This window comes from Equus przewalskii, chromosome 22 (genome assembly GCF_037783145.1).
Source record: "Equus przewalskii isolate Varuska chromosome 22, EquPr2, whole genome shotgun sequence".
Classification (NCBI taxonomy): Eukaryota; Metazoa; Chordata; class Mammalia; order Perissodactyla; family Equidae; genus Equus; species Equus przewalskii.
This window is the reverse complement of record NC_091852.1, coordinates 1,132,281-1,154,685: the sequence shown is the minus strand read 5'-3', so window position 1 is coordinate 1,154,685 and position 22,405 is coordinate 1,132,281. Positions and strand designations below refer to the sequence as shown.

Here is a 22,405-nt window from a genome sequence, read left to right as displayed (position 1 = left end):
AATAAACAAAACTTTGTTTCACAGCATTGTTTCTGTAAAATGTTAAAGTACCCTACTAAAATGGAAATCTGAACCTAGATAGATTTTTTAAATAAAAGATAGGATCTTGAGCCCATGTGAGAGAAGAATGCTTTTCCCTTTTTATTGTTGTCTAAAATAATCAGGTTTTAAATGTAGAATATTTCACAAAAATTAAAGATCCATATGTCTGATATCTGTGGTTGGGAAAGCTGGATTTTCCTGAAGAATTTATAAAACTGATTTAAGAAAAATGTATCTTTATGAAACGTGAGCTTTGTAATGCTGCCAGTGTCAGAAAGACCCAGAGTAATCATGTAAATAATTGAAAATTGCTGTTGCCTGGCATGATGTCTCCATGGCCTCAGAAATGCAGTATATGGGAGGGAGAGTTCTTGGCTGGCCCAGCTCCTCTCTTTCTGTTTACTCCCTTTACCTCATGTAAACATTCCCGTCTCTCCTTACAATAATGGATAACTGTTTCTTGAGGATCATCCAAGATGATGAGCCTTTTTATTAGGAACTTTTAACATTCATCTTGTTTTCTCATGATGTAAAATTAATGCATCAAATCTCTTTCAAATTTATCTTTAAAGATCAGCATTTTCCTCTCTTTATTAATAATATTTTAGGATTTAAGAAATGATGTCTTAGGAAAATACCTTTAACATTACTGACTGATACAAAGCCCTGGTTCAACCTAGCCACCTGGCATTTTGTGCTTGTCCATCTAAGTGACAGTATGTTTTGAAGAAGTCAGTTTATTTCCATTAGAAATTATTTGCTGGGGCCAGGCCCGTGGCCGAGTGGTTAAGTTCATGCGCTCCACTGCGGCAGCCCAGGGTTTCACTGGTTCGAATCCTGGGCGCGGACATGGTACCGCTCATGAGGCCACGTTGAGGTGGTGTCCCATGTGCCACAACTAGAAGGACCACAACTAAAAATACACAACTATGTACCGGGGGGCTTTGGGAGAAAAATGAAAAATAAAAAATCTTTAAAAAAAAAAAAAAGAAATTATTTGCTACTAAAAAATATATAGTTATGCTTTATGTTTTATCTTATGTTCAGTTTATTTCAAGAAAATGAACCTGAATATAAGTTAAAGAAATAAATGATTTATTAAAAAAAGAAAAAAACTAAATTTGCCATCTTAAAAAAGCAAAAATTGGGCCTGTCACTTTTAAGTCCCTTAAGGGTAGGGGCCTTTTTGTATGGAAATATCTTCATTCTCAACTGCATGGCATGGCAGTAGAAGCAAAATAGGTGCTCAGTAGATATTTGTGGAACAAAAGCCATTCCTACCCACAGTTAGTGGTATGTGCCACTTCCATCCTGCTGACCTCCTATAAAATAAAAATCGTTATCTCATCAGCAAGGGTCTGTGTCTGATAAACTCTTGTAGTCTGTATGTTTGGAAATTTCTTAAATGATAGTTTCACTAGGTATAGAATTCTCAGCTGACAGTTTTTCTCCCTGCATGTTGAAGATTTCTCGTTATCTTCTGGTGGTGGTGGTGGTGGTGGTGTCTATGGGAAGTCTCCCTGCAGTTTAATTATCATTTCTTTGTGGGATACCTTGTCTTTTCTCTCTAGAAGTTTCTAAGATATTCACTTTATCTGTGATATAACAAGGTACAGATTTATTTTCAGTTTTCCTACTAGAGATTCTCTCTCCTTTTTCAGTTTAAGGATTCATGCCTTCTTCAATTCTCTGCCATTATCTCTTTGGTATTATCTCTACCATTTTCTCTGTTGTCTCATTCTGGTACTTTAGAAATTTATATATGTCTTCTGTCTGTTAATTTCCCTTTCTTATTTTCTTTCTCTCGTTCTCTGTTTTTAATCTCTGCACTGCATTCTGAGTAATTTTATTCTACCAATTTATCAACTATCATTGTAGGGCGGTATAGTCTGCTGCTTAACTCATATTTTGAGTTTATTTCTATCACTATTTTTGTTTCAAAACTGTTTCCTTTTCGAGTTTGAATTTGTCTCTTTCTCAGATCTGCCTAGATAGCACCCAGTTCTCACCGATGGATTCTATTTCTTCCTTTACCTTTCTGGACATGCTAATGATTTAAAGTCTCACTGATTGTTTTGTTACCTATAATCCCGCAGATATGGATTCTCACGTGTGTTGCATCTGCCCACTTTCACGGTGGTGGGTTGTCTATGTTTTTTATAGCTTTTGCCTGAACTCTTTTTACCCCCATTGGAATCACAAGCCTTCTCTGGATTTATGGAAGTATTCCTATGGTAATGTTTCTGTATTCACTTCTCATTGAGATCTGTGGTTTTCACTGGTTCTGGGCTGGTTTTTCACATTAGTTTTCAGATTTTAGTTTTAGATTTTTCCATACCACCCAGGTGCTACAAAATCGGATTCCCCAAGTGGCACAGGCTGGGCGTTCCACGTATTCACCAGTGATTCTTTCTATCTTGAGTGAGAAGGTGGCCTGCTTCTATCCTGTATCCCCAGCTTGGGCTTTCCTAGCTTTAATTTGCAAATTGGATATCCTTTTAATTTCTGCTGTGTTTTTTGTTTTGTTTTGTTTTGTTAGTGAGGAAGATTGGCCCTGAGCTAACATCTGTTGCCAATCTCTCTCTTTTTGCTTGAGGAAGATTGTCTCTGAGCTGACATCCGTGCCCATCTTCCTCTGTTTTGTGGGATGCTGCCATGGCATACCTTGATGAGCAGTGTGTAGGTCCACGCTGGGATCTGAACTTGTGAACCCCGGGCTGCCAAAGTACAGGATGCAAACTTAACCACTATGGCACCAAGCCAGCCCATTTGTTTTTTTTTTTTCAATTCTGGGAGTTAAATCATTTCTGTCTCCCCTCTAACATGGGGTCCTGCAGACTGTAACTTAAGACCCTATCCCTGGGGACTGCTGAGCTGCAGCTCCCACTCACCACTATGTTACTTCTTTGTTTTTGGCACTTAGAGGTTTTCCTTTCTCACTTTTGAGCTCAAATATAATTTTGTTGCTGCTGTTGTGAAATTGTATCCAGTATTTCTCTTTTAGGGATGGGATGGGGACTTTCCACATATTCACTGTACATTGGAACCATACAGTTGAAAAAATGTTTTTCTTGACCCACTGTTTTTAACAATTTATGTTAAACAACCTGTAGTCTGTAAAATAAATACGATTCCATCCATAATTTCAACCAACTGTAATTAGCATCTTAGAATCACTAAGTATGCTTGCAGCCCAGGAGAGATTGAAGTAGCATTTATGGAAATGGTTTCTTATTTAATTATCACATAAAAGTCTGACTACTTATGTAAAATTAAATAACTGAAAGGCTGCTTAATAAGAGTGAAAGAACTTACTGAATTTAAAAATTTCAAATATCTCATTTTTATGCCCTTATTTATATAATCATTAATTTTTATCCTTATTTAAGATAATGGATGTCAGCATGTGTATGAGTATACCCACAGTCTTGATAACAGAAAGATCATATTGCCATTACTTTCATTATATCTTTAAGAAAGATATATCTTTCATATATATCTTAAATAATAGATAAAATAGAAACATATTGCCATTACTTTTATATCTTTATACTTTTATGCTTTATACTTCATTACTTTTATATCTTCAAGAAAGATATAATTTCTTCCAAATATCTTCTTTTTAAAGATCTAGGTTAACATCTTATGACAATGATATCAGTTGGAGAACATGATATACTTGATTATAAAGAGTATTTGGAAAAAGTAAGACAGTCTCCTTATTTGACCAAAAATGACTATTTTTTTCAGACTTAGTTTTTGCTTCTATCCCTATTTTCAGACATCTAAAGAAAAAATGAAGGCAGATACATTGACACATACAAAGAAAAGCCAACAACCAGGTGAAGGAGGCATTTCACTTCCCCTTTACATTTCACACCCTGTAAGCCAGAAGAAGAAAGGAGTCTACCGTACAGACCAGACCACCTTCATAATTGGGGAGACGCCAAAAGGGGTCCGCAGGTATGTCGTCTATAACAAGACAGACTTTTTGAATAATTCTCAAGTATAACTCCTTAGTAAATTACAGAAATTATTTGAATTTTAACCATACCTAGCATTTGAATATTTCAGAAAAATCTGAATTTGTACACTTTAAAAATAAATTCCAGGTGTTTTAGATGTTTTTAGAAGGCTAATCCCTCAAGTGATTAAAAAAAAAGTGAAGTCATTTTATATAGATAAATGAAACTCTGAAGTGCATTATATTCATTCATTGATTATTTATGAAGTACCTAATACGCACCAAGGCATTGTGCTGGGTGCTGAATATACGGTGTAAAAAAGACATAGAGCTTACAGTGCAGTGGGATGGGGGTTGGCATCAAACCATAAAATTTTCAAAAGTACAAAAACTTATAAATAAATAATTAAAGGAGCTGCCCTGTGGCCGAGTGGTTAAGTTCGCATGCTGTCCTTTGATGGCCCAGGGTTCATGGGTTTGGATCCTTGGCGTGGACCTACACACTGCTCATCAAGCCACTGGTGGCATCTCACATGGAGGAACTAGAATGACCTACAACTAGGATATACAACTACGTACTGGGGCTTTGGGGAGAAAAAAAAGAAAAAGAGGAAGATTGGCAACAGATGTTAGCTCAGGGCCAATCTTCAAAAAATAAAATAAAATAATTATAAAGTGGTATGTTATAAGAAAGAAAGGGACAGGCCTCCTTGATAGAGAATAATGGGATCGGGAGGGGTGAACTACTTTAATCTTGAGTAGTCAGGAAAGAACTGTCTGTCTACAGAGGGGAGACTTAAATTGAGACCTGAAGGATAACCAGGCAAAGAAGCAGAGTAAGAACATTCCTGAGGAGGAAAGAGATTCGAGGAACCAAAAGAAGACTGATTGATATACTGAGTGCATAGTAAACCAAGCAGAGAGTGGCATTAGATGAATTTAGAGACGTAGATGGGGCCGGAGCATGCAAAGCCTTGTAGATTATACGAAATAGTTTGCATTTTATTCCAAGTGCAGTGGAAAGCTGTTGAAGCATGACATAATCTGACTTATGTTTCTAGAAGATTGCTCCAGCTTCTGTGTGGAAGAGGGAGAGTGGACTAGGGTTGGCCTTAAGGAACTAGATGATGGTGGTTTGCCATGGAGTGTTTGCCATGGAGATAGAGTCAAATGGATGAATGCAGTTTGGTGTTGGGCTGGTTGCTGGGAAAGAGAAGACAGGATTACTCCCAACTTTCTGTCTGGAGCAACATATTGGATTTACTGAATGGGGAAAACTAGGAGAGAAACAAGTTTAGAGTAAAAAGAAATCAGGAGTTCTCTTTTGCTCATAATAAATTTGAGCTTCTGTGGAAATGTCAAATAGGCAGTGGATATGCTACTCTGGGACTCGGGAACTGGAGATCTAAATTTGGAAGTCGTCAGCACAGAGATTATAAATGGTTTTTAGAGCCATGGGACTGTGTGAACAGCCTAGGAACAGCACACTGAGGGGGAGAGAAGCCGCAGGCCTGAGCCTGGAGGCGACAGAGGCGCACAGGGTAAGAGGCACAATGCAAGGTCCTGAAGTCCAAGAGAAGGGAGAGTTTCAAAAAGGAGGGAGCGCTGAAGTTTATGGAATGCTGCTGAGAGCCAGACCAGGTGAAGTGGCAGTGCCTCCGGGAGCTACAGCAGAGAGCTCGCTGGCTGCCTCAGTGTGAGCAGTCTGAGTAGACAGAGGCCCGTGGGAGGGGGGCTTGCAGTGTCTGGGCCAACCTGACAGCTCTTTAAGTTTAGATGTGAAAAGTGGCAGGAGCTGCAGGGCATTGTGCAGTCAAAGGTAGGTTTTTTTAAGTTGGGAAGATAATAGAACCTGTTTGTGTGTTGAGGGAACAGACTGATAGGGAAAAAGATATCAGGCCAGGAAGGTGATAACAGAGCAAGTAAAGTCTTGGAGGCGGAGACGCTGAGATCCAGACCACTGGCGAGGTAAAGCCTTTGAGGGGCATCGAAAGAGAAGGAACAAAGACAGCACGAATATGGATATTTCCTCAATTAATTCGGAATTAAAGTCATCAGTTCAGAGGAGAGAGATTTACAGAGAAAGAAGTTATGAAATAAATCATTTATAAAGTAGGAAAGCAAGTTTACTGAGACTAGAATTCCTGGCTAGTAGTAAGTCCCTGTTTGAGAGTAATTCCAGTAAAACCATCTGTGCAGTTGTGCAGACTTCATTCAGCAAACTTCAGTTGCACACACAAAACAGGGAGATGGCTGGGAGAGAAGCAAGTAAGCTGAAGGATGTTTGCAAAGGAGTGATTATAAAAGTGAACCTAAGCTGAAGAAGGGGAAGTTGATGATAGTGAGAAAGCAGAAGAGTGACTGAATTGGAAGGCTCGATGAGGTCAAAGTATATTCCTTCATTGTTGTCATGAGGGTAATTGAGCAGTGGAGCTGGAGCATGAAATGATGGAATTCAGGGATTTGGAGGTGGTTCAGTTAATGGTAATGACAGTGGCAGTATATGGCCTTGGGAATAGGGGTCAGACATGGAATTAAGTCTTTGGAGGTGAGGGAAAGAAACTGGTGGGCCAGGAGTTGGGTGCAACATCCACATGGATGTTGATGATAATGATGAAGAACGATGGCAAGAGATGGGGTAGGAAGCAACATTAATCCAGGATCTTGAGTGTTCAGTCACCAGCAGGAAGCAACTAAGGGGTCAGTTAACAAAATAGGGGAGAGAATGGTTTAGCTGGATAGTATAAACCTTAAGGAGGGGAAGGAGTTTTTAAGAAAATAATAGTCTGGAATCTGCAATGTGAAGTATGAATCCTGAGGTTTTAGGGTGTGAGTTATAAGAGCCTTGACTTGCAAGGGCTGCATGGGAGGAGGCAATATCATGAGGGGACAGAGGGACCATTCAGGTAGAAGACACAGGGGAGTTGATAGATCATAGCCTGGTTCCAGGGGCACCAAGGAATGGTTTGGAAGGGTTAGATGGGGGTTTGGAGTAGATCAGAGATGGAGAGACTAGGAGGGGATGAGAGGCCAGGGATGAGAGGCCAATGGCGATGGGTAACTGAGGAATAATGACTGAGGTAAGCAGGGATGGAAAGCAGGGTCAAATTGGTCCTGAGGGCCTCCATGGACAGTGGGAAAATGGTGATAGTTCTGTGGGTTCCAAGCGCTTCCCTCAGGGATTTGGCAACTCCCAGGCAACTAGCCCCTTTGCTGCCCAGGGAAGGGCTGGTCCCTCAGCTTCACCTGTGTGCAGTGTGGCTCTCAGCTGCCCACCATTGCCCAGAAAGGTGAACACCCTACACTGCGACAGCAACGCATCTCCTCACAAACAGAATTACAACAATGGTTTTTGCTGGGTGTGCCTTTTTACTTTGGGCAATTATTTTTCTTGGAGGCCAACCAGATACATCTTACCAGTCTTTGAGGAACACGGACTTCATTCCCTTTAGCATTGTATATAAAAATACAAGTATTAACAATGATTAGTTTTAGCTTGTCTTCCTTTTTTCTCTATCCAGTCTAGGGAATAAATGCCTCCTGCTAAGTGAAAAGGTGAAGGGCATCTAATTAGAATGCCAACATCTGCGCTAGGGGACAGTGTCTGGCCAGCTTACACTCCTTCCTGCTAACCGTTGTGCTCTGTGCCATGCTGCAGCCCCGTGGGTCCTCTCAGTGAAGTTCTCAGTGCTGCCTTCCGTGCAGAAAGTTTAGGTGGAAAGGAGATGATTGTAGCGCTGCTCCACACCTTCTCCCCCAGTTCCTCAAGAAAAGGGGAGAGAAATTGAATTTTGTCCACAATGCAGAACTGCTCTTGATAGGGTTGCTGAAAGATACCTATCTATGGTTTCCTTTATTTTTTTTCTTTCTCTAAGTGGCTTATGAGTATCTAGTTTACTAAATTTCCCTCACAAAGTGCCTAGCTTATACCACCTCTTTGGACCTTGTAGTTCCTTAAATTTTTAGAGAAAATTCTTTTAAAGATCAAGAATTATGAAAGTGAGTTAGAAGGCCAAAACAAAATGAATTATAATCCTAACTCCTCTTGTAAAGAGAAACCACGCAGCATAATACACTTGCACACAACTCAGATAAGATGGCATCAGGAGCAGCAGCCTCCAGAAGTGACAGGGTGGCAGGTCACAGGCAAGGTCGGCACAGCAAAGGCAGCAGGCCATGGGCAGCTGCTGGAACACCACCAAGTCTTGGCTAAATAAAAGATGTGAGCCTGTAACCTTGCCAATAATTTAATCTTTACAGCACAAATATTTATTAGAAAGGCCATGAAAATGGATTTGGAGATGATTAATAAAATAACAATACCTCATTACTTCATGTGAAGTGAAAACTGGACCCTTTTAAGAACATGCTTGTTGCTTCCAAGAAATACATTGGCAATTTCCAGGACAGACATTTGGAAGCTTGTGTTTGCAATATTAAATATTCCATGGGCAGTGAGAGTGGCTGTTGATCAGGCATAGATGGTATCTGGATCTGGAACAGTTCACAGGACCAGTGTGGTGCGGACCAGAAGCCATGGGGCTCATCTGAAGCCACAGGGGAAAGTCATGAGCATGCAGCATGAATTGCCATGAAAATGAAGGGAAATGCAAACTTTATATAACTTGGTCTGGTGGCAAGAATAATAGTGGCTTTAAAGCTCCTACTCACCTACAATTTTTAAAAATCATTATTTCACCCTCAGGATTCTCTATTGTGTGCAGGATAAAATTCAGACTTCTGAAATTGGCATACGAAGCCCTGATGCTCTTCAGCCTCTGCCTTGGCAGTTTCCCCTGGCCCTCTGTGCACCAAGGCCTCCCAGACCTGGACCTGTGCATGTCCCTTTTTGCCTAGAAGCTTCCTCACCCATCTTTACCTGACAGGTTGAGGTGGCGGCAGAGAAGCCTTCCCTACCTGCCTTGGCCACTGCAGTCACTGGCTTAGCTGCCCCTTCTGTGGGAGCCGACAGGGCCCTGTATTCACCTCCATCACGGGATTTATCACTCTTCTGATTTGATTTTCATACATCTGTCTCCCCCAACTAGACTATAAACTCCTTGAAGATAGGGAACTGGGCTTGTTCACTGTTATATAGTTCTAACTACAATGTGTAGCACATAAGAGGGCTCTACAAATATTTGTTGAATAAATGAATGTTTTAAGGAAATATTATGTAAAATATAGATATAATTCTAAATGTGGGGGACTTTTAATCATGTGCTGCAACACCATCTATGGCTTCTGTTTAAGGGAACATTTACAAACAGTGGGCTCTCCTGCCTCACGGCCCAAACTGAGCATCAGCAAAGCAGTCCCCGCTGTCACAGTCAGCTCAGGCTGCCGTAACAAACACTACAGACTGGGCGGCTGCAACAACGGGAATGTCCCACAGTTCTGGAGCCTGGGAAGTCCAAGATCAAGAGGCCAGCTGATGTGGTTCCTGGTGAGGGCTCTCTTCCTGGCTTGCAGATGGCCACCTTCTCACTGTGTCCTCATGTGGCAGAGAGAGAGCTCTCTGGTGACTTCTTGTGACCTTGTTTAACCTTCGTTACCTGCTAAAGGCCCCATCTCCAAATACAGTCACATTGGGAATTAGGTCTTCAACATAGGAATTGTGGGGAGGGGGCACACAATGCGGTCCACAGCACCCTTACCCAGGGAAAGGAGCAGAGTCTAGCACCCAGAGTCCCAAAACAGTGTCTGCATCTTACCAGCGCTCCAGAAGGCCCATTTCCTCACACATGCACATAATAACTTTTATTAGTATCTTAGACTAAGAATGACAATGTCTGCATCTTACCAGGCTCCAGAAGGCCCATTTCCTCACACATGTACATAAGAGCTTTTATTAGTATCTTAGACTAAGAATGAAGCTCACTTCTTCAAATAGCATCTCACTTCTTAGTTTAGTTGCCTATACTGAAGCCAGACCAATTGGAGGAAGTAAGAATCTAGGTTTATCAGTTTAGAACTTTCCTTTAGGCTCATCAAAAAGTTGGTGAAATTTCTATGTTGTATTTGTGGAAGAAGGAAAAAAAGGAGAGAGAAGAAACAAATTCCCTTCTTAACCTTTCAGAATTTTCTCTTTTCTATTCATTAAGACCCTTCTTTGACAATTTTATTTCATGGGACTTGAATGCAATATAGATTTCCAAATACAAATTATATAAGTTATAATTCTCATGTTAGTCATAAACTGGCTGACTGGAGGAGTAGCATGCTGGGATCCCACTATTCCCAGGAAATACCTAATAGTATAAATCAGAATAACTTAAAAAAAGCTGGTGATTTCATAAGCTAAAATATTTTCTTCAGTAGCATAAGGAAAGAGGTCACATTCTGCTAGTGTAAAATGTGTTTTCATTATGGAATTAAGCTAATATATGCTAAATAAGAAAGATTACATTGCTTTGTCTACATTTCATATCACTGATGAAAACTTCTTTAAAAATAAAATGTAATAAAAATAACCACTGGTTTGTTTGTTAAATCTTCAGAAAACAATTCGAAGAAATGGCTTGTTATTTTAACTTGTCTTCTGTAAAGGAATTTGCTAAACATATAACTAATGCCACATCAGAAGAACGACAGAAAATGCTAAGAGATTTTTATGCTTCTCAGTATCCAGAGGTGAAAGAATTTTTTGCGGATTCTGCTTCAGAATTCATTAAATCTGCCTATGAGGAGGGAGAGAGAGTCAGGAATAAGTCTGAAAAAAGAGAATCTCTTATAGAAGAAAGACTGTCAGATTCTGAAACTTCATCATTTCAAGATTCTACCAAAAATTATTCTCAAATTTGCAGGCCAAAAATATATACAGGAAAATCAATTAAGTTTCAAAATCATGGTTCCTGTAGAGAAGAGGTGCTTTCTGATGATGCAGAAACTAAGAAATCACCTATTAGCTCCACCCAAGACCCCAACAATGGGAAAAACAGCCACACGTCCAAAAACACCGTGCCATCCTGCTCCCTGAACAGAAAGTCTGAAGCATATGAAAGTAAGTTAGAAAATACTGTGAAAGACCAACAGGACCTCACAAGAACTGGCATTTCCAGAAATGGACCCCTTTTCAAAGAGGAAAACAAAAAAATAGAAAATTCCATGTTAGGAAACACTTCTGTGGTAGGCTTACTCGGTGACACCTCTATTCTTGATGACCTCTTTAAAAGTCACGGGAACAGTCCCACACGACTGCCAAAAAAAGTTCTTTCAGGGCCCATGGAAAAAGCAAAACAGAGACCAAAAGATTTCTGGGACATCTTGAATGAGCAGAACGATGACAGTCTTAGTAAACTCACCGACTTGGCGGTGATAGAGACTCTTTGTGAGAAAGTGCCCCCTGCTGCATCCTCCAAAAGGAAAGAACAGCTAGAAACTTCGCTTTGGAAATCAAATGAGAACTTTCTATGGAAAATAATTAACTCAAATGACACAGATGAAAACACAACTAATACTCAGGAGTGATATGTAAGCATAGAAATGACTTACGACAACCAGTGGCCTTCTGCCATCACTGTTACAACACTGTATTCCACACCATGCTACCTTGAACACAGTTGTCAACAGGTACTGTTATTCAACGCTTGCTCTAGCATTTTTTTTAAAGTCTAAAATGTTATCATGTATTTGTTTTCCTTGATAACTGATGTGATCTTTTAAAAAATATGATTTTTTTATAGTATAAACCTCTCCTATGAAATGGAAAAGATTCTATGTTTGTTTTCAGGAGACCTGGGTCCTTTCTCTTACTATGTAATTATGTCACCTTGGAAAGTCACTTACCTGGTGTGCAGCCATTTCCTAATATGAACGATGAAGGGTTTGAGCTCGATCAACATGAGTGTCCTTCCAGTTTAAAAAGCTTTGGTTCACTCTCCCACGTCCGTTAAGTCACAGGCCAAATTATGCTCGCTCGTCCGCCATCCCGCCAAAGCAGCTGTGACTGATGTGTTTCTTTCTTACTAGCATTTGGAAAATTATTAAGTGAACTGTTTTCTTTTTCCCTCCGTATCATATACTACTATTATTAAATTATTTTAGATGAAAGTAATTACTATGACAGAAGATATGGTGTTGTGTTAAAATAGTAAGTTTATAACTGCTCAAAATCAAAGGGTTAATGTTGTATAACTTTACCGTATGAAATATGACACTGAAGTAATATAATTACTACCATTAGCCATTTTTATACAACTATTATGATTTAATCAATCTAAGTAAAGCTTTGTATAGTACTTTTGTATTTCTTCAGTATGAAGAAATTAGTAAACATTTGATTTTATCTGAAATGTTATATTTTGTTGAATTTAGTTTATATAGTTTATAACCAATGGAATGTGCTCACTGTTGAATCCATTTATTTGGAAACATTCACTCAGCCCCTGTGTGTACTGCGTTAGGAGCTCAAGAAGTACAGGTGAGGCACGGCTACAGGAAGCAGAAAGGAGACCACATCTGTCACGAGTGGTGTCGTGAAGCTCCTGGCATCGTGCCTGACACCTGGCAGCAGGCCCCCAGGGCTTCTCCTGACCCACATTCCGATATGCTGTGGCACCTTCTGCTCAGTTGAGCTCCCTGGGCCATGAGGGGAGAAAATAGCAGTGAACCGGGAAATGGTGGGTTTCAGGGATCGTTGTTACTGTGTTGAGGGGAGAGGGGCTTCAGAGTACCCAGGATATGGAGCCATTGCTCAGAAATGGAAAAAAAATAGAAGGACCCACAACTAAAAATATATACAACTATGTACTGGGGGTATTTGGGGAGAAAAAGCAGGAAAAAAAATTGCCAACAGTTGTTAGCTCAGATGCCAATCTAAAAAAAAAAAGTTTAAAAAAATAAATAAATAAAAATTAAAAAAAGAAAGAAAGAAATCTTTTCTCAAGGGACTGAATGGCCAAGTATGTTTTTCTCTAGGATAATGTTGAGGGTTGTGGAATATATTTTATATCATGACCCAGTATATATGGGTTAATATATATATATATATGATTGAAGTAAAATGTTTATGAAATGGTATTTCCCCTTAAGGCATGCAGCATTCTTTGATATTTTCTCTCCTGTTGCACTTTTAGCTCTTGTCTTTGTGTGTTTTTTAATGCCCTCGTAACTCACTAAATTGATTTCATGAGCCACTAATGATTGGGAACCACAATTTGAAAATCACTGTTTTAGGTCATATAGAGTTAGTCTTTTTTTTTTGCTGCTTGCAGCTGAGCTGTGTCCAGACTTATCAGATACTACATTTCAGCAGTGAGGAGCTTGCTACCAAGTGAATATGCTGTGCAGTCTCGGGTAGACTCGACATGTAAACGCTGCCAGCCTGCTGTGTGATCAGCTGGCCGAGGAGCCCAGACAAGCAAGTAGAGACCTCTTCATCTCAGTTTAGATACCAGACAGTAGAGTTCAGACATTTTAATAAAAGCAGATCTTTCAAAAAATAAAATACCTTTACAATTTTTACATAGACATAACCTTAGAATCATAAAATGATATTCATACAAATATTAGTTCTATACTCTTCAAATATATTGGAATACTATTAAGAGATTTTTATCAGTGATAGTCAAAATGAGAGCAAAAATACAGACCTGGAGTTTAAAAATTAGTTTCTAGCAGTTGTCAGTGAAACGTCTGTCATTATTATCATGCAGGAACAGTGCCAAACAGAGCAGAGAGTCCAGTATGGAAAGGAACCAGTCAGAACATTCCAAAAGGGAGGCTGTGACGCTTGACCTTCCCTGCAGTGGAGCAGTGGGAAGATTTGCCTCAGCCATTGATGGACGTGGGAACAGACACTATGAAAGGTCGACAATAGGAATCCTTCCTACCCCACCCCACTGGTGGTGTGCTGCCAAGTTGTGCCAACTAAATAGGTGGCTCCAGGCAAATCCCAGGGCTTCTTTCAGCCTCACTTTCCCCTTTAAATTTGAGGTGTACTGGCTCAGTGTGTTCAAGCATTTTTTTAAGCAATCGATCTCTATCGTAATTGGAAGCTCAATTATTTGAAACAAAACGGAGGTGCATTGGTTCCAGCAGTACTGCTGGAGCTCCGTGGAGCGCTAACCTGAAAACCACAGGGGTGAGAGCATTAGCAAAAACCTTCCAGATTCAGGTTCTCATGATTCTATTTGCCACAACTTGTCTTTTTTACTTCTCTTTAAAGCAATAGTACCGTTTCTGGCTGCTAGCACTCAGCACACAGTTATTAATATTGGAAACTGAGGCAAGATACTGAGAGACTTTTGCACTTGCTTTCCTCAGGGTGCCCTTAGAGCCCTGGCAGCACTTCTGAGTAGACTTCCACCTGCAGGCCGTGCAGATGCCCTCAGTGTTCAGGCAAAGGAGCCCCAGTTTGCAGAGACGAGCTGGTGACAAACTTTCCTCAGTCCACAGAAAATGAGACAGCCAAGGGCAGTAGAGGGTTGTTTTCAAATTCTGACGTTATCCTTCATGATATTAAAATAGCCGTCTTTTAATAAAATGATGATAGTAGATCATAGTTTTTAGTCTTTTACATTGTCCTTACTTGATATAAAAGTTGATAACTATGTCACTTCCCAAAAGTTTTGACATTTACTAGTCTGCAAAAATCCAAAAGTCACTGCCTGCCTCAAAGATCAATTTTTACATCCGAGGGAGTAGAGCTTCATGGTGACTGTGTCATGAACCCAGTTAACAGTGGGTCAGGGACCCCCAAGGATGTCAGTGAGCCTATATGGTCCTGTGAGGTGTGCTGCCTTCAGGAAGCCCAGAGTGCACAGCGCTTAGGCTCCTCACCTAATTATTCAACCCTCGCGGATGTGCCCTTGTTTCCCGGTTTCATCTCCACCTGCTTTTGCAGAGCATCCTCCAGTCAGTGCTGTGGGGAGGCTCACAGGCTCAGGTGCATGTCTTGGCACTGGTGACACTGCAGTTGCCCTGAGTGACAGCCCTGTGCACTGGCCCCCCAGTGCTGGCTCCACATGGTGTCTGTGGCAGGTGGGAAGAGCGTCACACTTTTTCTTTGTTAAAGGGCAATTCTGGGAGGGCTATCTTGCCTCACAGGGTCTTGCACAGTTTTAAGTAGGGAAACAGCCCTTTGGGTGTTCACTCTCTGCCCCTAGGGGGAAAGATTCAGACTGTCCCTTAGAAAGTCTGCAGCTGTGTGACTCCAGCCCCAAAGTGGTGAGTCAGAGCCAACCCCCTGCGGAGGCTTTTCCAAATATGCAGGTGCCCAGGTCTGTCCCCAGGAGGTTCCAGCTCAGGAGCTCTAGGGTTCAGCACGGGCACCCACTTTTACTTCGAAGTTTCACAGTAACTCTCACGTGCTAATGTTTTGTCTGAGACTGTCGCTGGGCAGGACTCAACCTGCTAGACCTCTCTGCTTCAGTGAGCAACCCCAGCCCCCTGAGCCGTGTGACACCAGTGGACATGCCACTGAGCTCACATGGGAGCCACCCTGTGCTCTTTAGGCCCCCAAGTTATGTTCCTGTAAAAATATCCACACAGAGCCTGCTTCTCTGAGTATACTGTGTCAATAAGTACTTTATTTGCTTTGCTGCAGGTTAACAAATTGTTAGTGGTTATATTTATTCCCTAAATTTCCAGATTTAAGACCAGTCTTAATTATATGAATATGATGCTTTTCTGTCACTGACACGGATGCCCAATTGGCATTCTTGGGTTTGTACTGGTCTCTCTCTTAGCTGACATCAAGAATGCCCCTTTCTCCAGATGTCTTTTGGTCAGCTAAACAGGCCCCTCCATCTCGTTGAAAGAATAACTGAATTCCCTTTGTACAGCTTTAGCTTATCTAAACAAGGTGGGGCGTGCGTCTCTGAATTTCTTATGCGCCTCGAAGGGAATTCTAGTGAGCCATCAAATTAAAATAGGAATAGTGTCTCCTCCCCTCATATATCTTTTCATATATCTTTGGATTTTCTTTATTTTTTGCAAAGTGAGACATGCTTCTAGTCTGAAAGACTTCAAGGGAAGGCTTATAATTGCTAATTCATATATATTTTCTTCTTTCCTAAAACTGTTATAAAAGCATTGATAACAACAAAAACAGATCTTAATCTTTCAAAACATAAATACCAACCTGTGCTCCATAAGAACTCTGATCTTACATGTCGAGAGCCCACCTGCCCTGCCACCTGCCAGCACCCTCGCTCTGCTTCCAGGAGTCTGGCTTTCTCCACAGCCAGCATTCACTGCCTTCTCTCCCCACTGCCAATGCCCTGAGTGGCCTCCCTTCAGCAGTGCCTGGCACAGCCCCAGGTTCCTTCCAGGTCGGTCCCTGACTCCTGAGGTGGTCCCTTCCCCCCCCCGCCCCCCCCAGCATCCTGCTCACCCATCTCATGGAGCCCTCAGTGCCCTGCCCAGCAACTTCATGGCCTTCCCTCCTCAGTCAGCTTTCCCCACTCTCCACAAACAAACCCAACCTTCGTCCTACGCAGACCTCGTAAATCCCCCAGTTCCCTTGTTGTTATAGAAAACTCACCCTCCTGCTCTACGTGGGGTAAATGCTGTCAGCAGAGTTCAGCAGGCCGAGCAAGGTGGGAGGAGGTCTCAGTGTCTCAGCTGGGACATTCCAGAGGCCAGATCACCAGACACGTCATCCCCTGGGGCAGCAATTCAGTGACCTGCCAGGAGAAGGCAAACCCAGCCAGGCTGTGGAGCCCGCACAGAGCTGCCACATTGCTCTGAAAGGCACAACAGCTCCTGAGTCCAATAGACACTTTGGGCTGGGTGTGCTGGGGAGTGTTGGGGTGGACCAGCAGGTCTCAGGAAGCTTAGAGTGTCCCCTAGGAGGGCGTGTGAGTAAGGGGACAAGACCCACCAGGGAACTCAGGCACGGATGACAGGTGCTCTCAGAGTGGCGGAAACAAGGCGGCTTCCAGAGTCCAAAAGAGGGAGAAGAAACCTGCTTTGGGCTGGACTGATCAGAACAGGCCACCCCCAAATCCTGGGACTGGGTTGGTGGCCAGGCCTGAAAGAATGGGAAGGCCAGAACATCACTTCCTTATAGTCTCCCTTGGCCTTTAAACCCCTAAATGAGCAGGAATGTGGGCCTAGTAGAGAAGTTCGAGTTTGGGATTGGCCAAATATAAAAATGCTCATGACAATTAACTCAACCTCCAAGATATGCGCCGGGATTGGGGGTGGGGCGGGCTAGACAAAAGGGCAGGGGGAGAGCGAAACAGTCCGTTGGGGTTATTTGATCCGAAGCCTGAGTGCCTGGGGACAAGCAGCGCAGCCGGGATCCAGGCCCTGGGCACCACCTGAGTCTGGGCAAGGGGAGCTGTTTGGTCTCTCCTCCCTTGCGTGTTACTCTATGGGATGGTGTCGGCCACCGGGATCCAAGCTGCTGCTCACTCTGGCCGGCCGGACCATGGACGGATGCGCGGCGCGTGCGCTCTGCTCTGCCCCGGGACCCTGCACGCCTTTCCCCAGCAGCGCCGCCTCGCTCCCGGGCCCGCCTTCCCCTCCTGCCTGGCTGGCAAATGAAATTAGACAGTGTATATATGTAGAAACCGCTTCGAGTAAGGTAAAGCTTGTTTTAATTTCCCTCTGCGAGTTTCCAGAAGGCCGCTTGCCACCACTGAGGATTGTCGCTGTGCGGGGGGATGGGGGGGGGGGGGCTTGCGGTGGCTGTAGGAGGCGATGCGGGGCAGCCGATCCCTGGATTGCGATGGGCGGGTGGAGCGGGGTGCATCTCGAGCTTGCATTGGGCGCGAACTCCTCCCGCGCCCATACCCCAGCTAGCGGCACACAGCCGGCGATCGCCCGGCGCGAAGGCACGCCGCCGGCCCACGGGATCAGACCCGGGCGGGCTGTGACAGGAGACCCTCGGCCGGGGCGGGGGCTCGAGCCGAGAGGACCCCCCTGGCCGCAGACGGCGCGCGGCCCCCGGGGGTGAGCGGCGTCGGGCTCCGCGGTCCGGCCGGCGGCCCGCTGGGAAACCAGCCGTAGCTTGCTGCCGAGCGCGAGCGCGTCTACTGAGGTCGCGGGAAGCGGGAGGGCGGAGCGCCCGGCGAGCGCGGAGCCGGAGCCCCGACAGGGAGGCGGGAGGCGCGGAGGGAGGAGGGGGAGCCGGCGGGTGGAACTGCGGCCCGCCCCAGCCAGGCTCGGCCAGCGCCCCTGGGGGCTGCGCCAGGCGCGCTGGCCGCCGCGGAGCGACGGTCCTGGAGGACAGCGGGCTCAGCACCTCCTCGCACCGCCCTGACCAAGGCCAGCTGCGCTGGGACCAGGCCGCCTCCGTGCCTAAAGCTCCACCCCAGCCTGAAGGCCCTGCCATTGGCGCCGGGCCTGCTGCTCCTGCCTCCAGTCCCAGGAGGAGCGGCCCACGTCCCCACTCTGGAGGTCCTCCCTGCGGCCCCAGTGACCAAAGTGATTCAACTCCTCTGCCCGGCCATTATCTAGTCACTTCATCAACAGAGGCAGAACAGCGTACCACATGCAATCCCAAAGCTTTCCTGTCCCTGGCCAGAGTCCCAATCTCGGTATCTTTTGCCTTCCATCTTTCAGTGGAGCTGCTAGTGGCCGGGAAGAGGAGAAGGTCTAAGCAGAGTTGGATGAAGGGAAGTCAGGGGCGTGGACTGTTTAAAATCGGACTGATCGGTCCCAGCGTATTCAGGAAAGAACTCATTCTGCTTTCCTAGGTGGAACGAGGTGGCCCGTGACATCATGTAGCAAGTCACTGCCTCCTGGAGGGTTCTGCTCCCTTGCTTGTGCTCCTGGCTGTCTCCTGTGACCATCTCCTGTGTCAGTCCTCTCTTGGTCTCCTTAGTGGGCTCCCACTTCTCAGTTTGTCCTTTCTGTTTCCTAGGATGCTGCCTTCAGCCTAGGGCTAGTCTCACCCCACACAATCTCCATTCATGGTCATGCTTCTAATTGATCTGCATGTGTGTGATCAGAACTCTTCAGCACCACCCACCCCGACCTCTCTTCTGAGTTTCAGACTCACACCCAGTTGCTTTGGTGTGACCAGACTGCCTTGGGTGACCTATGGGCACCTCACACTCATGTCCAAAATGGAATTCTTCATCTTAGACTCTACGACCATTCTTCTCCTATGTTTAACTCCTAACTCAGTAATTTTACCATTAATAATTGGCCATACTCCCCAAATCTGAGCACTGTCTTTGTCATTGGATGCTTCCATGACTCTCATGTCATGGAATGCATTTATTCAGAAACCAAGTCTTCCCGAGTTTACCTCTTAAATATCTCTTGACTCTACCTCTTCCTTTCCAATTTTCTACCACTGTCCTAAGGCCTGAACCATCGCAGTGACTTCAAATCTTTCACTTGTTGTCTTCTAGAGAAATCTGTTGCATCTGGTAGAACTCTTTTGATGTAAATGACACAAACTGGCTTAAGCACAAAGGAAAATTACTGGTATAAGGCTGGTTTTAGGCGTGGCTTGGTATAGAAGCTCGATGGAGATCACCCAGGCCCAGTGTCTCGGTCTCACACTTAGTTCCACTCTCCTCCAAAAGGTGGCTTCATTCTCAGGCTGCACGCAATGGCAAAATGGCAGCAGAAGCACCGCCTCACATGCTTCCAACTGTAAGTCCTAGAGGAAGGAGCCAGGCCTGAGTTACAGAACACCCTCCCACCCCCTGAGTTATTGAATACCCTCCCACCCCCACACTGGGGAGAGTAGCCGTCTCTGAATCTCAGGGACTGAAAGTGGCAGAGGTGTGGAATGGAGGCCATTCCTGGCAGTAGTGTGAATAGACACTAAGAAGCCAACACGCATCAAAAGCCCGCCACGCATCCTGTTATCCCTCTGCATGGAACTCTTCAATTCCCCAAACTGTGTCGATCAAAATTTTGTCAAGATGATGTGACTTCTCTCAATAAGCAATTTTAATCATTATTGAGCTTTTTCATTTTGTTTGCAGTGATGTTTTCACCAGTAATCTTGAATAAGAGTTAAGTTTAAATCATTTGGATTTCTCTCTTAACCTGCTAGGGAACTCAGCAATGCTGTGAGCCTGAGCCTCTGGGAGAATGGGGGAGGGAGAGTTCTCATAGTTAGGGTCCAGTTAGGAAGACAAACCACACCTGTATTTTAGCAGAGACAATTTAGTGGAGAGAATTGGTTGAACGGGTGTTGGAGGACTGAAAGGCAAAAAGGGATGCAGATTTAGTAACTGAAGGAAGCAGCTAGTGTTCCCGAGGAGCAGAGGGAAGAAGGCGGGCCTTTGAGAAGCCAGGTGCTAGAACCTGGAGAAGGGGCCCTGAGGAGTTGGAACCAGAGCTCAGCCCCCAGCTGGCACTGGCCCAGCCTGGAGGTGGCCTCCAGGAGCTGGAGTTACATCTCTGAGAGGACGTGCCAGCCAGCGGGTGCTGATCTGTGACGGAGGTGACGAGGCTGGTCCCAGGAATGAGGGAGGCAACCGGAACACTGGAAGCGACGGGCACCCCTAGGGTCACAGGCCTCGCAGGCCGGGCTGCCGGCTCCAGCCCCGCCTCCTCAAGCCCAGGGCCCCGGGAGCCAGGGCCAGCAGAGCGCATGCGTGGGAGGGGGGGCGGAGCCTGGGGCTGGCACCTCCTCTTGGGCGTCGACAGCCAACCGCAGAACCGCCACCACACGGACCGCCCTCGGCGGCCGCTCTGCCCGACGCCCTCGCCTCGCGCTCCGGGCCCTGGAATGGTGACACCCCCGATGCACTGACGCCACACCCACCGCTCACAAATACACCCCACACGCACTGACACCACAGCGCGAACACACTACACCACACCCACCGCTCACAAATACACACCACAGCGCAAACACATGTACGCCACACCCAGCTCACAAATACACCCCACACACACTGACACCACAGAGCAAACACATGCACCCCACACCCACCGCTCACAAATACACCACACACGCACTGACACCACAGGGCACACACACGTACACCACACCCACTGCTCACAAATACTCCCCACACACATTGACACCACACACACATTTACACAACACACACCACATACACACACACCCTGCATACACACACACCACACCCGCACACACACACGCACATGCTTTTGCTCACCGGGTTCCTCGGCCGGGGCTAGTTCCGCATCGGTCCGGGGCACGGACTGCTGTGCCCGGGTTGTGTTAAAGAAGAGCCACCAGGGGAGACGCAGGGAGGAAGGGAGGAGGCCAAGCAGGGGGCGATTCGGCCATGGCTGCCTGGAGTAGGTTCCCGGGTCCTGCAGAGGACTCTGGAGGGCGAGTTGTCCCCTGGGGTATCCTCACCTGAGGCCGGGAGCCTGGCTTTCATACTCCTGCTCCTGGGAGTCCAAGTCAGAAGCGCCTGGAAGTTCCCAGGGTGCCACGTGCCTGCCACCCTCCTCCTGCCTTGGTGGCTTTTACCCAGTGCCAGCCCTGCCATTCCTTTCCAGTAAGGACCGGTGGTCTTCAGAGTGGCCGCTTTTGGAGGAGCAACTTGCCTACCTTCCTCCCTACTCCTTCCTTCCTCCCTCCCTCCTTCCGTGCTTATCTCCTTCTTTGCTGAGGCTGTGCGGGGGCCCTGGGAGGCCCAGCCTGCAGCCTCCCACCTCTCTCCCTGCCACGGCTCCACCGGCTCCACCGCTCACTCGAGATGCCCGCACAAGCCCGCGGCCCCGCCAAACGCCTACCCCTCGGCCGCCCCTCGGGCCCAGGAGTCCACACACCAGGCGCACGCTCCGAAAGAGAGGCCTCCCCGAGCCTTGGAAGCTGGAGTATTTTTCTCACGTCCCTTGTTCTCTCTCCGTGGGTAAAAGCTGAACGCCTACTTTCCTTGTTTGGTTTCCCTAAACATTTCAGCGGGCATACTGCACCGATCAAACCTGTGCGTCAGCATCTGGCCCCTCGCCCAAAACAATCCCACAACCTTAGAACGTTTTAACTCGGAGCTTCCCCTCCCAACTTATGTGCTCTTTTTATTATGTTCTATCTCTTAAAAAGACGTTATTGTGGTGGTGGTTTTATACAGGTAATTCTGCTTATGCCCATATTTTTGCTTTCCTTCTTCATCGATCCTTATTGCTTCTAAGACTGCCCATCAGGGACCTTTTTCCCACTACCTGAAGTGCATCCCAGAAGTTCTGTTAGTTAGCGTTTCTTGGAGAAAACACTCTATCTTTTTTCTGAAAAGTGCAGGTTTCAACACTTTATTATCTCTTTCATATTCTAAAGGGCTTTTAAGCAGCTTTTGTAGTATCTGGGGAGAGTGGTAAAGGAAGTGGGAAGCTGAGGGCTGTCCAGTCAATGGAAAGGAGAAGGCGGTGCTAATCAGCCAGGTTTGCTTTGCTGTTTCTTTAAGATTGCCCGTGAGCTAACATCTGTTGCCAATCTCCTCCCCCTCCCCCTTCCTCCCCTCCCCCTCCCCCTCCTCCTCCTCCTCTCCCCAAAGCCCCCCA

The 22,405-nt window shown here is 45.3% G+C and overlaps 2 protein-coding genes across 19 annotated transcripts in view; one reads left to right on the top strand and one right to left on the bottom strand.

The window, feature by feature from the left end:
- ERCC6L2 (ERCC excision repair 6 like 2) overlaps positions 1–12,882 on the top strand; it is a 144,232-nt gene extending 131,350 nt beyond the window's left edge. For 12 of the 14 annotated variants that reach the window (XM_070589902.1, XM_008528596.2, XM_070589903.1 and 9 more), the window contains 2 exons: positions 3,824–4,005; positions 10,507–12,882. In XM_070589902.1, coding sequence (XP_070446003.1) covers positions 3,824–4,005; positions 10,507–11,476 — 1,152 coding nt within the window. In that variant the 3' untranslated portion in view covers positions 11,477–12,882. Of the gene's footprint in view, positions 1–3,823; positions 4,006–9,259; positions 10,480–10,506 lie in introns of those variants that run through there. The other 2 variants (XM_070589908.1, XM_070589909.1) reach the window with 2 other exon arrangements.
- A 526-nt stretch (positions 12,883–13,408) lies between these two features.
- LOC103556465 (uncharacterized) lies at positions 13,409–21,812 on the bottom strand. Of its 5 annotated transcripts, none has more exons than XR_011531417.1 (3): positions 21,052–21,474; positions 16,494–16,635; positions 13,409–15,110 (listed from the first exon to the last, which is right to left on the bottom strand). XR_011531417.1 is itself a non-coding variant. In XM_070589912.1 (2 exons), exon 2 carries the CDS (start codon positions 18,288–18,290, stop codon positions 17,553–17,555), a length of 738 nt encoding a protein of 245 aa, XP_070446013.1. In that variant the 5' UTR covers positions 18,291–19,571; positions 21,052–21,482; the 3' UTR covers positions 17,537–17,552. The 5 variants fall into 5 exon arrangements, 1 of the variants encoding a protein (XP_070446013.1); XR_011531415.1 differs by lacking the exon at positions 13,409–15,110 and adding an exon at positions 21,641–21,776 and having other exon boundaries at positions 21,052–21,292; XR_011531416.1 differs by lacking the exons at positions 13,409–15,110; positions 16,494–16,635 and adding exons at positions 19,844–20,649; positions 21,677–21,812 and having other exon boundaries at positions 21,052–21,292.
- Positions 21,813–22,405: the final 593 nt, after the last annotated feature.